The 18269-nt window shown below is 38.3% G+C and overlaps 1 protein-coding gene across 1 annotated transcript in view; it reads right to left on the reverse strand.

Moving 5' to 3' along the window:
* ARHGAP10 (Rho GTPase activating protein 10) overlaps positions 1-18269 on the reverse strand; it is a 154037-nt gene that overhangs the window by 16222 nt on the left and 119546 nt on the right. The window contains exon 20 of the mRNA XM_005146570.3: positions 7699-7861. Coding sequence (XP_005146627.2) covers positions 7699-7861 — 163 coding nt within the window. The remainder of the gene's footprint in view (positions 1-7698; positions 7862-18269) is intronic.

The following is an 18269-nucleotide window of genomic DNA, read 5'->3' on the forward strand; positions in this document are numbered from 1 at the left end:
TAAAATAAAATGATGACATTAGACATTATAAAAAGTTTCCAAGACATTGAGAGTCACTCATTTATGTAAAACTGCAAATTCACACCACTGCCAGAAAGTACAAAAATAAACTCTTCCAATTTTAAGGAGACTATAGATGCAGTCTACTGATGTAGATGTAACAAGGCTGATGGGAATTCATTCAGCAGTCAAACAAAATTAGTAACTAACTTCAAGGCTTCTGTTATGTGCAGAATACCACTATTTCTGCCCTCCCTTGCCATGTGATGGCTCCTTTAACATTAGTTTGTTCACTGGGAATTTGAACAGCTTGAGATTTCACAAAGAACAAGTAGCTTCTTCCCAGCCTGGTCACACAAAGACCCTGAAGACAGTCAGGAAGCTGTGCAGCACAGCTCTCATCACTATTTCAAAAGCCTCTGTGGATATGAAAAACCCCAAAATGATGCCCATAGCATAGCACGTGTACACCATTGAGCTGAGTAAGAGAAGATTTTAGTGTCAGAAGAACCAATAAGGAAGAACTGCAAAATAAATTAAAGAAAGACTAGATTATCTTCTCTGCCACTAGTCCCTTACAAATTCTTGAAAAACCACTTACATTGATGCTTCTATTTCTCCTCTGGGTTTTCAGTGTCTTCAGTATTTCGACTGTCGGTACTCTGTCTTACAGCATGCAAGGTAGGTGCAGTCTGAAAATCATGAATCTTACTATTCTGAGCCCATAAATGTAACTGCTCTAACAAACCAAGCACCCCCACTCACATACACCTTCATTGAAGAGGTCTGAGGGACAGGATGCTTTCCATCCCCTTCAGCTGCAAAATCCCAAAGGCTTAGAGATGGAAAGAGAAAGAGGCAAAGTAAACAGATACTCAGATAGTACCACATTGAGAAAGGCTACCCAACATCCTGCACCATGACTCCAACCAGCACAACTATCAGAAGTCACCATGGTCCAGCTCATAGGAAACCAAGAAACCCTACAGTCTTGATCCCAAAAATGAACTCGCCAGCTGAGGAACAAGACATTAGTTTTCATGATCTGAATGAAGAAGAGATTATACATATAATGTAGTGGACTTCCAACCAAAAAGGATGAGACTGACCCAATTCTGAAAAGCCAGTACTGTGAGGGGTAAATCTGTAAGCTTATCTGTAGATAAGCCCTAGCACAGGGCGTTGTACTGCAAGCACAAACAGATCTCATGACAACAATGGGCCAGTTACAGTAACAAATCTTTCCTTATCAGAAAAAAAAAACTCAGAAAGATTAATTACAACACATTCCGAGCCTAGGGAATACCAAGGGCTCAGCTTTTTTGGTTCATTCTGAGGTCAAGTGAAAACAGACATAAGGCAGTCCACAGTGGTTTAGGACATGACTTGTAACTCTTACCTTTTAACAAAACAGTCAACTGTGATACGAGAAACCTACACTAACCCATCATGGGGAGCTGCCATTATAGCCAAGACTCTGGGAAAGGATGAATAAGACAGACCTCATATCAATGAATGGTTCTGGTCCACTGGGAAGTCAGTGATGATCTTGATGAACATCATCGTCCTGATTAGTGAAGGTCAAGATAAGTGAAACTAGTTCTTACTCTGAAATTCTGGAATTACTGCAGGTAACCTGAGAGTTTGTGACAATTCAATATTCCCAAAACCAATATTAAGCACAACTTTCCCCTCCAAGATAATAAGAAGTAGCTGCCTTATGACCCCTCCCACTAGGATTAGAAGAAATAGGCTCTACAGCTTGTCAAAGCAGCACCTCAGGAAAAAGAAAGAACAATAAGTGATGTAAGCATGCAGACAGGTACCAAACCAAACATGGGAGCAAGGGAGTCCTGTAACTAACCTGGATGTAAGAGTAACACTTAAGTTTGAAGAGCCATAAGAGATGCAGAAATTAGGAGGAAGAGAATGAAACAGGACAAGCCCAAGGCTTACAGAGATCAAGAGAGAATCAAAATGCATTGGGAACTGAGTGGGCACAGGCCATACAACCAAAACAGAATTAAGTAATATTTTCTCTGAAGAAAACCTGTTGCAGGACCTGGAACTTCAGATGGATTCAAATACAAGGTCTTAAGGTTTAAGACACTATATGCTTCTATCTCTCAAAGAAGAGACATTAGATATCATAATTACCTTTTTTTTGCCATAGAGTGGGTTAGTTATAAATATTAAAAAGCCCAAAACTATGTTCAAAAGTAGTAATTGCTAATGCATCATAAAACAGATTTGGGAAAAAAGTATTTTAATATTACCTAAACAATATAAAACAGGCTGAAGTTTAAAAACAATTTTCATATAAGTAGCCAAAGCCACGAAGTAAATTCTATAACCAAACCACAACAGCCACAAAGACGTTCCCCTTGCCCTTTTTTGACTGAATATCACTTCATGTTTGATATTGCATCTTTTGCACTACCACCTCCTTTGCTACAAAAGGACATCAATGAAAAAAAAATCTGTTGTCTTTACAGACTCTGACTTACACTTTACCTGTATTTGTTTAGATATATTTATTAGACACAGATGTATATACCTAGATTAGCTGTCGCTGTACCTGTATATTGTTTGCATATGTAAAGTCCTGATATAATAGGCTTAAAGTCAAACCATGTATCACTGGCTTTCAACTGCATGTAAAAGGGAAGATTAACTATTGTTCCACAGTTCAGTTGCCCTTTAAAAGCTACCCATAATCCTTTTTAGTACATATCTCCAAAACCAAGACCATCATTATTACTAAAACAGCTTGGAGACTAGCTTAGAAAAGCTAGTCAGCTTCTTAGTATCTGAAATCCTGAACTCCTTTTTGGAAACTGAGCTTTGTACAACACAGGAATAAAAATCTGGGTGATTAAGGTGTATGTTTTTCATTGCCAATCAGGAAGGCAGAAAGTAATGTCAGGGTTGCATTCTCCAGCAAAAAAAGCTATCTAACCTCTTGCAAAGAGATGTGGCAGATTTTTTTATCTTTTGGGCAAACACAATAGGAAAACCAAAAATTGTGTAGGACAGAGAAATTAAGCCAGTTCAAAAATTTCACTGCATTACATGCCTCACACTAGCATTCTGTGTGGACTCTTCCATGCCATGATGTGATGCTATAACGTATTTCACAAACAATGGCATAACTCTGTGTGGTTCAGCTATGAACTAATTAAGCTGGTTTATAGCATTAACCAAAAAAGTGTTAGAAATAAACACCACCACCCCAAAAACCACAAACTGGGGAGGTGAGAAAGAGGTTCAAGAAGCAACATCAATACTTTAAGTAAAAATTGCCAGACAATTTGCACAACCACTATAAAGCTCAAACTGCATTAACTGCATTCTTACTCAAAGGCTGAAGCTTCATCCACTTTTAAAGAAGACACAGCTCTAAGTATTCACACCAGGAGAGTACAGTATCTTACACACTATAAACTCACACTATAGTTTACTGAGCACCCACTTTCCTTCAAAGGCAAATCTGAATTCCAACCTTTTATTCTTGTTAAGCCCTGTCCTCTCCAACTGCCTTATTTTTTTTCTTCTGCCATAAAATTTAGGAATAAATTCAAATTTCTGTCTTACTACTACTACTATTGGCTACAGGCCACAATATGCTTGTATTTTTGTCCTCACTTCACTCTTGGAACAATTTTCTATGTCAACTTATTTTATTTCCTGAATTTCCAGCACAGTGTTTTTCTTTACTCACCCTTCCCCTTTCCACTCTGTGCTTTCCCCTCATCTATTGTCAGCATATTCCTGGTTTTTCTGGAGGCACCTTTATATAAATAGTTTTCCTTATGAACACTGCCAACTTACTGCCTGTTGCCACAGAATCTGCAGGCAGCAACAACCTGCAGCAGCTTCCAGGACAAAAGAAACAGCATAAATATTACTAGGAAAAATAGAAGAAGAAAACACAAATTCATTTGCCATGAGAGATTAGCAATAACCCTTCCTCAGACCAACTATGGTTTGAAGCAGCTCTGAAGGAAGGAGCAAAGAGTGGATTGTGGGATCTGAACTTCCCCTGTAATTGACAGTTATGGGTTAGACAACAATCTGGGGGAAACTGATGGATAAAAGTTGGTTGGAAGTTCACTTGGTTAGGGTTTTTTATTTTAATCCAGATCAGAATATTATGGACAACTCACAAAATAGAACTATTCACAATGTGGCAAATATCACTATATTAGTACATTCTATTTTAGAAACTTTTATAATGCCAAATTCCAGAAACAGGAAATATTGCCTATTGCCCAGTGTCTTACATAGCAGAAGGATACAGAAAAAAAAAAACTGCTAAAGAATGCCTATACAGACAGTTGCACTTCATCTGGAAGACACTGGTTGCTTTCAGAACACCAGCTATTATGATAATCTGAATTAGAAGGAATGTGCAAAGAGGAAAATAATGAGCATTTTGAGAATGTACCACTGGTGAAACTATACCAACATCAGTCCCAAAACAGTCTGAAGCATGCTCTCCTTACAGACACAGTAACCACCTGCAGCCCTGTAAGAGCAAAGCGGACTTTGCTAGTGGTTCCAGTGGAACCTGAGGAAGATAGATGGCTGTACATTGTTAATTCTGTAGCTTGAGGGCAAGTGTGTACAGAGATTTGAAGCAGAGCAGAAAAAGAATCTAAATGCTTTGGTTAACATTAAACTGAGTTTGCCATTACTGCTCTGCCTTAAAGGAAAAAAAATGCCTATACCATAGACAGCACTACAAGGGAGGAATTAAAGCTCACTACTGTAATTATCCGTTTGTCTAAGATTTGTTCTAAGCATCCTTGGATAGAAGGTATTTTCAAACAGTGTATGTTTACAACACTGCTCCATGAAGTAGGAAAGGTAATTTGCCCATCCTGGGCTATTTGGAGTTTGAATCCTGTGTCTACACAAACCACTTTGTAACTGTGATTAACAGGGGGGAAAAACCTCCCTATGTTCTACTGTAGAGTATACATAAAAATAAAATGTGGTTATTTTTAGTATTTGGCTCTAGATAGAAGTGTGAAGTAAAAATATCTTCAGGAAAGAGGCTGAAATAAGTTTAGGTGCAAAATAACAGCAAACTTGCATGTCCACTGAAGGCCACCCCTTGTTATGGGCAGTAAGAGCTAACCATTGCCTAAATCTCTACTCACCCCTCCTATAGCATACATGACAACACAGGGAATATGTCTGATTCACCCAGAGCTTTCAAAGAAAATCTAGCATCAGGCAGACACGCATAGACATGAAAACCAACAGCATAGCGGGTCTTCAAATTGGCAGATACGTGAAACATCACCTTCCAGTTACATGGAACATGACAATTGAACAGTCAGAGCTTTGTAAGGCTTTTCAGAGCAGTGATACAGGCCTTGTTCTCTTAGCTTCTTTCACCACTCTGGCCATGCAGTCTCCTCCTAATACCAGCTAGGAGGTGAGGATGCTCCTCCCACCATGCCATAAGTCATAGCTCCTTTTGTTTTCATAGGTGGGACAAGGAAAAGGCATGCATCACAAAAAAAAACTCTGCAGGAACATCACGGTAACAACAACTATCATTCAACAAAAAAACAAGTTTTTCCTTTCTTGAAAACAAATATCACAAAAGGTATTCTTGCTATCCACCACGTGTTCTTGCTTGAAGCAAACTTCTGATATAAACCAGCCTTGAATATCTGATATATCTTGACCCACAATGAAGCATCCCTCCCCCAGGAAAGAATGCAAGCAACTCTTCTACCACAAAGATGTCACCATCAACTTGTTGACTACATAACTCCACAGTGATCAATCTCTTTCAAGTAACACCCATGTGTTACAAACATCAGCAGAATCTTGCGAAACCGGATCCTCTTGGATCTCTATCTCTCCTAGACTCAGTATGGTATTTACTGTAGCTCAGTGAAGACCTGCAATACCATTTTAGAGAGGATACTGAATGAGAATTTATTTTGTTCCAATTTGGCACAAAATGCAAAACATTTTGAAACCCTGCACAAACAAATATCTCTGCTATTAATATAGTGGGTCTGGTTTGGGTTTTGGTTTTGTTTTGGTTATTTTTTTTGTTAAGGCAAGGCCCTCTGAGTCATCAGAACTAGAAGGGAAGAGAGACAGTTTGGGGTGAGAAAGTAGAGAAAAGAAAGCACGTACCGTTCACAGACTACTCTGTCACTGGCCAGACTTGTTACAGAGGTAGCTCTCAAGCAAACTTCACAGATAGGTGAAAGAAACTGCTTTTGACAAATCTAGATGCCCATACTAGGCACCTTTTTTTCCCCCCTTCCAAACAGAACTGTTTCAGCACCGTTTCCAGCTGAGTGCCAAACCTCAAGCCATTCGTTTCCAAAACAGCAGTACAGTATAATTTTTGATGCAAATTAACAAATGAAAAAAAAAGAAAAAAAAAAAAAAGGCAACAATGTTCCTTGAAACATTTTATGTTCCTGAACCCCTCTAGATAAAAATCACTTTCTTCTTGTATTCTCTGAAGTGCCATTTTCAATGTCCTGCTAATCCCATGTTGCTTAATTAGCTATGCTTGCCTTTTTTACCAGTTTTAATACCGTCTACAGCATTTTCCACACATGCACCTCTGTTCATCAAACACAACTTATTGTTAATCTTACCTACTACTAGAGGACAGTACAAGAGAATAAGGAAAGAATAACTTTAGTCCTTTACTGAAAAAAATACTTTTAAAATAACTAGAAATCTGGAATTCTTTCAATGTATATGAGAAAATACTGGTCTAGCTAGTAAGTACTCTACTCAGCAGTTAATTGTGCGTGCATATAAAAATATAAACCCATCATATGGCTATCTATATATTCATGTGTTACATACACGTTTTACGTGCTTGCTTCATTAACAGAACAGACTCCTAAGATTGCCATTATGGAAAATATTTGTAACCAGTCTTTTCTCCAGACATGCTCGTTCCATCTTCTTGGCACTGAAGGCTGGAAAACTGTGTCTTGATATGTTAAAGTTTGTATGAATAGCAAACCAGAGAATGCAAGGCAAGTTCAACTTCTGATTTAAAAAACAAGTGATGTTCAACGTTTCGTGTATCAAACCTGCATATGTATTACAGACATAGGACTAACATTGCAATGTCAATTTTTGATAAATTGAAGTCACACACAAAACCTGAACATCTACTGAACTGAACAGAGTCTACTGAAAGTGACAGACTGCACTTCCATTGTAAAACAGACATTTAATTTGTTAAGAAAAAATTAATAATGATAATGTTCTTAGACAACAGCATCTGAGCACATGCTCATTACAGAGGATTTATCCATGCCCAAAATTTGGCTCTAAGTCTTAACAGCCCTGCATCTAACTGTAGTTGACCATGGTTTTGAAATAAAACTAGGGTAATACATCACCTAGAGAATACATTACATATTCATTGCCTAAACAAAAAACATGTGATTTTACAACAATGTTACAGTAAAATGCACTAGGTTTCTGTAGAAAAATAACATTTTTTTCTTAGACATTCAAGTAGCATATAAGCTCCAACACAACATATAAACACATACCTTTTTGCAGCAAAAGAAAACAAACACAATTAAATGTAATTTATAAAAATCACTTGCCACCAAGCTGAAAAGGGAAACATTTCATGTGCACAATCACACTAGTGGAAAATCATTACTTAATATCCAGGTTACTTACAGATTTGTGGTCCAGCCAGCAAGGTCTCCACTGTCCATGATAAGGTGATTTCCGTCCAGGAGCCCAGGTGGACTACTAGAGAAGGCAGGTGTTGGAGACTGGGAAGAAAGAGAATCCATGCTCCCAGTTGGGGTGTCTTCTCTGGGAGAGCTGTGACTGTCAGCTGGAAAAGACAGAAAAGACAGCACAAGTCAGAAGGATAATAAAAGAATCTCATGAGCCAAAGAAGCTGCTCTGGTAATAAAGCAGTGGGACACAGTGCAGGTGACTTACTAACTATGAGAAGAACCCTTACTGTCTCACCTTCACAGGATATTCTGGGGAACAAGCAGTTTCTCTGAGTGGTACGCAAAAGGTACCACTGCACAATTTCCCCCATCATTATCACCAGGCTATCTTCTCAACACAACATATTCCTGGTCTCCTTTTCAACATGTGCTTGATGTGGATGAAACACTAGATTTCGGGGGGCTACTTTTTACTTAAATGTGTCACTTCTGGCAACAGAATAGTTTAGGCCGTACACATTTGTGTGTCTCTCTAAAAAGAGAGTCTATAAAAATAATTTAATACTCATTTTAGGAAATTATTGCCCTCAAGTACCATTAGCTCTATCCTATCAAACATAAAACAATGACATTTAGAAAGGTCAGGATAAGCAGCAGATCTGTAACAAATATGCAATACCCAAGAATGTTACTTTTATTACTCCCTTTTAATGGTGTTACTTTTGAGAGAATTCTGGTCTACTATTTGTTTTCATCGGCTACTCTTAGAATACCACTAACGGAGCAATAGATTTAGATATGACTACTTAAGGAAACATTGAAGGAACACCATTCCTATCCCACGGACAGCAAGAAAACGTTACCGAGGTGTCACAGCACTCACTGCAAGCCATGCTGACGTGTACAGCCAAACATCATGTTCTTCACTGAAAAGCTAACTTTCACCCACATAGCTTTTCCTTTTTAATTTTTTATTTAAACATCACCTGTACATTATATAGATTCTAGAGGAGGTGTGTGAAATGAGGACAATTGCAAACATTGAAGCGTACAGAACAGCTAAGACCACAGTTGCAATTAGGTAAGTAGTAAGGGTTATTTCAAGCTACCCTTTATAAGGCCCCTGGCATCTTTTCTTTCCCTCCCTCCTCTGTCCATCCTGCTCCCACAAGCACTCATGAGCATGGCCCACAGCCCTGCTAAATAACCACACCACGAAAGCCCCTCCAGGGTGGACTAGATGCTATCAACCCTACCATCTTGGTAAAAGAGCTCTGCTCCTTCAGAGCCAAAAGCTTTGGGTTGAAAATGAACAACCAAATCCTAACACAGTGCAGCAATAATATGATCAAAAGCTGTTAAAATATTGTGCTTGCTTGACAAGCTGTATCTCCTATATACAGTACTTCACAAGACAAAGTCCTGTACAATATTACTAATTCTAAATGAATTAGCATCTGCAAACAACGGAACTTAATTCTACTCCACCAAACTAAGCAGTACTGTTGTGATGATTTCTTTCATTTATTACTTTTTTCTTAATTGATTAAAAATGCAACAGCAATGAAATATGGACAACAAAAAGCCACCTTCACTAGATAAAATCCTTCTCACAACTTGATTACTTACTCAAGTAGTTCAATTCCTTCTGCTTCAAAAGCAGAAAGCTAACAAAGCACTCACCCGCTTCCCCAGCCATCCTGTCCTCACCTGCTCCCATAGAACTTTCAGAGAACAACTTCCCTAGAGAGTAAAATGACATACAACTGAACAAAAAAAATTATAAAAAGTGGTCATCTGGAAATTTCTCCCTAAAGCAGCTGCTAATTTAAGGATCTAAATTAGCCTGTAGTTACAAAGCATGATAAGCTCTGAGGAGGAGAATGTTAACCTGGGAAAGTAAGTCACCTGCACTGTGTCCCAATCCTGCTCACCTTGCTCATCCCCGCTGCACCCAGGCCATGATGCTGCTGTTCACATTTACATGACATGAGAACCATAGGAGTTCCAGGTAAGAACTAATTAATTACATCTCATTTGCAGACGTATGTGTCACAGTGATAAACATCTTGGAGATTAGACAGTAATACTGCAATTTTACTTTATAAAGAAATTGAATTCCATAAAACTAAATAGAATTGTACAATAAATTGAATTAAGTCCTTTTAATTCATCACAATTTCTTTTCAAAGTAGTAGTGTTAGTGCAATCCAGATTATCAAACTACATACACCCTATTAGAAGGTCACTCAAACATTCACTTAACATTACTAAAACAGCAGAAAAAAAGGAGTATTACTCTGTTCTTTACTATTATGACTATGACCAACTCATTGTATAGAAAGCAGAGTATTTTCCACTGAATTGTTTTTCAGAGCACATAGAAAAATTAAAAAAAAAGTACTAAAGACTTCAGTCAGGCAAAGTATATGTAAGAGACTGCAGTATACAGGCAATTGCACTTGTCGTTATCAGAAATGAAGCTGTGTGTTTAACCTTTCCTCAAATTTTACTTCTTCCTTCCCTTTTTTCCTGAGCTGCCATTTTCTCACGGTCAATACTGCATTGCACTCTCAAGACTAAGATTGGGTTTTGAACACTAAAATCAAATCAGGTATTTAAACAGGAAAACACCTGCTGAATTCTACAGGATTAAGTGAACACCCTCTAAAACCCATTCAAAAAAATACTTTAAATTTCTGATGTTTGCGATTACCTGCTTTTGTAAAGTAGAACAATACCTTTATTCAGGAATAGGCAATTCTGTGTAAGTGCAAAACCAGATGACTAATCGTCATCTAGCTCATTTTCATGGTTAAAACCAATATACGCTCAAAACCCATGTCTTTGAAATATAGTGTTATTGCTGTAATTTCAACAGTATAAAGATTTCAACCTGTATGTTGGTGACAAAAAGTTCTGCTAACTTTAGAAACTGTAATTCATGTACATGGCAGAACCTGTAGAACTGTATCTAGTTATCCCTCTATAATGCTTAATAACCTGCTTTTCATTAATACCCATCTAGTGGGTCAAACTACAGCTTCCAAACAGTCTTTGTCTGAAGACATCAGCAAATTATAAAGATATCAAGTGGCTACTAATTAACACACTCCCTGATTAATGGATGTACCTTTGCATTGTTAGGCTTTATTTTCAGGCATGACCTATGTAGTATGCATTGCTAATAATTCTAGTATATTTAATATCTGAGGTTTGTGCTGTATGAAGGTATGTAAACAATCTCCTTTGTAAGTTTATCACTAAATCTCTTACTATAAAAGATTTTGCACTTTTGGAATAGTGCACCTGTTTTATAAACCTGTTGCAAATTCCCAGAGTTCTTTCTGAAGAGTCTGATCTGAATTCATGGATCTGAGTTCATGACTTCCTATTGTGGTCCACGAGTGCCATATTGAGCACTGATCCCACCACTTCCTCCTACTCAATCTCTTGTCTGTACATCCAAGCCTGGCACCTTTTTGCCATGGCTTTAAATTAAGAGTTTATGATGAGCTGATTGCCCCTGCAACTTTCTCACTTAGAGTCACTGATTCTAAGGATATATTCCTCCATTCTGTAGCTACAGGCTACATTTTTCCTCTAAAATCTGTAGATTTATTTCTCAATGCAATCAAGCTTATTTTGTTTGGGTGCAGCTTGGCACATGACCACAACTCCTACATGACTGCAACTGTCATTATTTGCAATTCCTCTTAACTTTCTCCTATATGCAAATATATCATCGTATTTGCCTTTCTAAATACTGCTGCTACATTAGCATTCCTTCAGTTTCTTCAAGCTTCTTTAGCATGCTACAAGATGCTTTAAAAATTAATATTACCAAGCCATACAACTCCATGAGCAGAGAAATCTTTCAGGACACATTAGACGGCTTCACATCATTCAAAATATTTAACTTTCAACAGGCCTACCTATGAAGTTTTCCGCTTATTCCTGCTGATTTTAAATCCACCATCAATTTTCACACCTAAGTTCATTCTAAAAATTCTTCAAAACTTCTAACATATATTGACAACTAGCTATTTTCTCTCCACCCACCCTCCCCCACCCCCCTTTTCCTGTATTTTGCTTTGTGGAGGCAGTGAAGATCCTAAATTACTGGAGATTAAGAGGTCTTTAAAGATTTAACACTGTTTGTTTGCTAAAGAATGTTAAGGACATTGCTGGAATTGAATCAGCTTCATGGTTTTCATTTTACCTCAGACTTCAGGGGCTCCCTGATACTGATAGTCTAATATTTTTACTGTTTCTCTCACTCCTCTTCACCTCCAGCATTGTTCTCCAGTGAGAGGCTTCCCGGTTCTATGAAAAGAGTGACTGCCACATTGGACTGAGAAGTCGTTTCAACAAGGAGCTTCAGAAACTTCTTATTCTTCTTCTTCTGTACCACTTGAATTCTAATGAGCTCTTACACTATAAAATACAGAAGATGTGATTTCTTTTAAAGCTCATTTACAGCATTTTTTGAGCACACAGTTTCGTGTTCATGGTGCCTTCAATTTCTCTCCCTAAAAATGTCAATCCCCCTTCCTTTTCTCTCCCATTACAGTCATAGCTTTGGGTGCCAAATAGTGCCAGAACAGATGAAGGACATGTGGGTTCTTGATATAAAAGCAGTAAGTATGTATGATGTCTCATGAATGTTTGTCAACACTCCAACCATCAACTTTTCACCTTCTTTTCCTTATGTTGTGGGAAGCCTCTGAGTGCCTCCAGCATTCAGCTTGGCCATCTTTCTAGAGTTGCAACCAAGCTGCTTCTATGATTTATCTCCTCATCCTACGCAAACAGGTGTAAGATCCAATTATACTCCAAACAGGGTTAAAACTTGTTTCACATTCTCACCACCTTTTGCACACTATTTAAATTTTTTGACTGCTCAGATCCTTTTAAACTGTCATCTAAATTATCTTCTTGTTTCACTGTTCTAATCACAACACTCATCCAAACCTTAGAGCTTTCACTGTGCCTCTGCGACAAATACCCCGTGCTTTGCCTTTATGATTGTTCAGAGTTCAGAACAGCCCTATCTAGAAAACAAGACAGCTTAGATTGATGCTAACCATTTACTGGTTGTGTCTAGCTGGTACTACCCACTATTCAGTTTCTAGCCCAAATATTCTCTCTTCTTCCCTAAATCCCTGCCTCGTATCACCCCTTCTCATAATGAAAAATGCCCACAGAGTAAAAAAGGAACCTATATAGACTAAGACTTGCCTCATCTAGCTTCTTTCTAGCAAGTATGTAACCCTCCATTCCTTTTCCCTTTTGCCTGGATGAGCCTCAGATAGTAGAGGCTCTCAGACCTTCCATACCAGAAATCTGAACTCAGCTTCCACTTTACTGAACATGACATGCCTCCCAGTTGCCTTCTTTTCTCCTTTGCCATCTGGCTAGTCTAAGAATATTTTTTGTTGGCATCCAAAGTTGAAAAAACTGAAATACTTTGGCAGAGTCAATAATCAGATCCTAACTTTACTCCAAGAATTCTAAATAAGAAAAAAGCATTTGTAATAAAAACTATGAAAACCAGAGAGCTAACACTATCAGTTGCTTGAGTGACGAAGTTTTCTTCCAACTTCAGCTCATGTAAAGAATTACATATTTCACTACCAAATGAAAAATTAATCTTCAACATCACAACCAATGTCTATAGTTTAAGGGTAGTCAGAGGATAAAAACAGTTTAAAGTGAGTATTTCTGGAGTAAATGAGGAATATATAACAGTTTCTACTGAGATACACAGAACAGACAGAAGAGAACTGCCATATGTGTTTTAAGTGCCCATCAAATAAACAAATCACTGCAAAATAAGAGAATAAAAGACATGTCTCATTCCACTTTGACACAATCACACAGGTCTAGTTGTAGACAAGGGGTGACGGGGAGAACTGCTGAGCAGGGTAAATTAGAGATGCTGCAAAATACCTATTAGCACCTTCAAGTCTGACATTTTGTGCATCACAAGACTGGGAAGCAGCAGCTGCACTGTTGTGCAGCCAGCCATCCTTCCTTTTCAGCATCCTGCTCTGAGATAGCATTCATTCACCATAAATGGCTACCTTCTCATAATAGTACAGAAGTTCAACCAAGTAGAAAGTAGCTTTGCTCTTACGTTAATCTGTGGGTATGTAATATGGTTTAGTTTAATAGGAATCTCATAGATCAGGGAGAGAAAAGAAATACAAGTATCAAATATCCTCTGCAAGTGAGAACTTAGTTCCATGTGCTAGAGCTTCAGCATCCACAGAAAATAGGCATGAAAAACATAAACAAAGATAAGTTGTCTTACACAGTTAATAAAACCTGAAGTGATCCTGTGATATGAAGTACCAATCACTCTGGAAAGCATTCAGCCGTTCCTGGAAAGCTAGAGGTAATTCTAGTGGAGAGAGGTTTCTGTGATAGCTGGAGTGACCAGAGGACTCTGCAGTCAAGAACAGCTTTTTCTAGATGCAAGGCTGCATCCTTTGTTCCCTATTTGCAGTACAGATCATCCTGCGGTAATCACACCAAGGACCAGGTGAACTCAGACCTACTTCTAGTTCACCACATTTTTATAGGTTTTTGAGTGGAGTCCAATCATCTGTTTCTAAGTAAATTAAGAAACTGCGTACTTTTGTTTATCACACCACTGAAACTCATCAACAGAATTGTTTATTATTCACCTTTAGACTACAGAAATCCTGCTATTTAAACATGTAAGATTTCAAACTAAGGTGAAATCACATAAAAACAAGCTAATAATGATCTATTATCTGGTTAAAAATAATCATAGAGAATGCTAAAGCTAAACAAGGGAGTTATTTCACTGTTCCCAAACACTGGGTATTTGGAGGTCAGATTCCTGTAAACACTCAGAAAAACAGCTTTACATTTCATTGTCAAAAAGTATCCATTATTGTCATTGTGTAGCAAATCCTGTACACAGCAGCACTGCTTTAGTATGCAGATAGTTCTTACTTAAATTGAGACATCACAGTCTTATATACCCTAAAAGTGATCAAGCTTTCATAGAGCAAATGGAGAGCAGACAACTCACATACCCATCAGTTTCATGCTGTCTTTCAAAACACACAGAGTAAGAATTAGATCTCTATGCCAGCTATTTTTTTCCTCTCAGACAAAATAATTAACACAACTATTATCGTTGACTACAGATTTTTTCCTAGATAAAGACCAACTTTGATATATTTTTCAAATGTGTGCATGTACAAGCATGCGTACCTTAGGCACAAAGTAGCTTTCCTGTAGAATGTTTTTCCCGACTCCATCATGATTCAGATACATCAGGAAAGGGAGGAAGCCGCACCAGACAGAATTTGCCTCAAGACTGGCTGATGCAACTAGAGAATTGCAGCCAGAAAAGTGGGTGTCTGAGTTGGGGCTAGGAAAGGGAAAGAAATGTGCTCATCTGCAAGTTACTTAGGGGCAAGTGGGGCTCTGGGACCATACCCCTGCCCTCCTCCTTTTTCATACTTTTTTATTTCAAAAATACAAGTTTCAACTTTAAACAAACCTCTTTCTAGACATACACTTAACCTGTAACAGCAATTATTTCAATAAATATCTCCTTTACTGCAAGTCCTCTCTCAAAATTCAGGAAAAATACTGCTTGGATTACTTCTTTATGCAAATAAAATCCCAAAGACATAAAATTGTAGGCAAGCCTTTTGCTGAGCAAGCTAAATCTAAAACAAGTAAAAAAATCCAATTTATTCCTCAAACTGTGGAAAATCATTTTGAGACAGAGTCATGGATACAAGGTTGTGATGTTAATTTATATCACTTAACTAAATTTTGAAACACAACAGAAATCAGATACAGGCATGCAGAGGGGTTGCTGTTTTGATTTGTGTATACCATGATACCAAGAGCAGTATCTATACTCAAAGGTTACTCAATTTTTCACCAGAGCTTGCTTGACAGGAAACCACACACAAACTTCAGCCCCACCAGGCTGGCCAGATGCCATACATTAAATTTATGTCTGAAAAATGCAATGATGAACTGAAGCTACTTCCTGAAAACTCTGATATATAATAAACCAAAGCTTTCATAATTTTTGGTAGCATTAAGTGTTTTGGGTTTCCGTAAGTCCAGGTAACATTTGCCTACGGTCCAGATCCATACTAAACTGACCAACAGAACAGCTCTAGTCTAATCAACGAAAATGAGAACTGTGGAAAACTAAAGCAGATCAAAAAGGGCCATAATGCTGTAATCAGGGCTAAAAGTTCTCTAATTCAGCAGCACTTCTTAAACGGCATCCAAACCTCCAAAGTCCATGAAGATACTCTTTCACCGCTTCCTTTTCTGTTGTGTAGGTAATTCAGCCAATGACCAGCTGGTAAAATGTCTCTGTAAGGGCCCTTTGCCTCCAAAAGGTAAGGTGTTAAAAAACTCTTTTCCTCAGCTGTCAAACAGATATAGCATCATGCTGTTGTCTCCTCTTGCTATATAACTTAATTCACTTGCAATTACTTCCCATAGCTTATTAAAGGAAGTTTCTTGCAAATAATTCCACAACCCATGGTAGTACTTGGATAATGACAAAGACTAACTGCTCTAACATTGTGTATGTGAAAGATCTCTCATAAGAAAAGCACTCTGAAACATTTTTAGTATGCTGCTGACACTTGGCTGTGCCTCCTTCCTCATTCTGTTAACTTCTTTTCTTTTGTCGTAATAGTCATTTCAACAGAGGGATGGATGAAGCAGGATGCCTATGGCTTATCAAAGAGATGACTGAAAACAAGCTACACAGCCCTTAAGAAAGTTTTATCAGCTGTTTTAGCTGAACAGCCAGGTAACATGTTTATTGAGAAATCTCCCAGTTGATGATTAGGAAGACAGATTTTGCTACCTACATGTAGTTATTCAATATTTTCTTCCATGCCTAGATTGTTCTACCAGTACCCATGCCTCTGATACTCCCACTCTGGGGTTAGATGTCTGCAAGTGCAACTTTTTATTTATTTATTTTTAATTTTTTTTTTAGTTTATTTTATGTATCTGGTGTGGAGCTCAGAGTTGGACTCAGCTCTACTGTGGAATGGAGGCTGTGGAGATGGATCAAGGAGGCTGTGTAGCACATGGGCAGATCCAAGTAGCTTTAATGGCCAGGTAGCCAGAAGAAGTGAACACATTCATCATCAGTGATTTGTATCCATTACAAAACAACTGAAATCTACTTTCTCAGTGCAATAACCAAACTTGCCAGGCATCAAGCATCTTGCTTGCAGATGTCAACTAATATGGCCTCAGAGGCTAATTCGCTTGACCCAGTCAAATAGTCTTTGATGAGACTGCAAACCCAGCCACACGGTCCCGTCACTAGTACCTCTCCATGATATCCCCTAAGTACTTATTCAGTCTCCTGTTGGTTCAACATGTTAGAAATACAGCTGAGAAGGAAGGAGAAGAATGTAATTAACCTTGCACTAAACACAACTTTCACAAGAAGAAAACAGGCAAAAAAAGGGAAAAAGAGAAATAGGACAAAGATCTCCAGAAGCTAATGGAAGAACAAGAACATGAGGTTTCTTTTCTGACTGAATAGAAACACCAAGAGAGCAGGAGCAAAACAGGAAAAGGAATCATATTTTCTAACTTGCAAATCAGCCTTTCAGAAAGTTCACCACCTCCCCCTCCAAGGCCTTCTCTCCTACCCTTGTCATCAGTGAAGGGAAGCAAGAGCATCCCATGTGAGGAAACACCTCATTCAGCAAATGCACACTCTCATCTATAAAAACCTGACTGAAGAGCTGAAGAGTTTCAAGGATTCGTTCTACTTACACTCTCATGTGCTGGGTGAAAGTATTTACTTTCAACCAGCAGAGGTTGGCCAGAGCACAGCTGGCATACAGCAAAGATGCGTCAGTGACTTCCATGCCTGGGATACATGACTTTTAGCATGCCAAACTGCCTTCTTACAGTACTATGTGCCCTTGCATGTCTGTGTGTAGAATGCAGAGAATTAAAAAGATGAAGGATTATTACAGGAGATCAGAGATTTTTAATAATGTCTGGCCTCAAGGAAAGACTGACCCTATCTCCTGAACTGCCCATTCCTTTTTTTAAATTCAGATTTTAGGTTTAGGGCTATTCAAGTTCCCTTTCCCTACAGCTCTGACTCCTACTGTGTGCACATGTGGATGTGTTTACGCTGAACATTTCTACAGCCTCTGGATTTCATGTACTGAAAGCAGACAAGCACTACTGGTGATAAGACAATTCTCACACCAACCATGAAGATTTGAAACACATCATTTGAAAAGAAGTTAACAGATGCTTACTATATTATGACAGTTAAATCTGATTTCAGGTAACTGTGCAGTAAGTAGGCTGTAACAAGTAGATTACTCACAGGTGTAACAGTGACCAGAATGTATAGCATGTACGCAAAGCATGGCCCATCACTCCAAGAACGTAAGTACCCTCTATGGACTCAAAGCTTTCCATGAAGAAGTTGATGACCTGATAGGAAACTGGGACTCTACACATACTCACTATTACCTAACAAAAAGCTTCACCTTC

Source organism: Melopsittacus undulatus, chromosome 7 (genome assembly GCF_012275295.1).
Source record: "Melopsittacus undulatus isolate bMelUnd1 chromosome 7, bMelUnd1.mat.Z, whole genome shotgun sequence".
Lineage (NCBI taxonomy): Eukaryota > Metazoa > Chordata > Aves > Psittaciformes > Psittaculidae > Melopsittacus > Melopsittacus undulatus.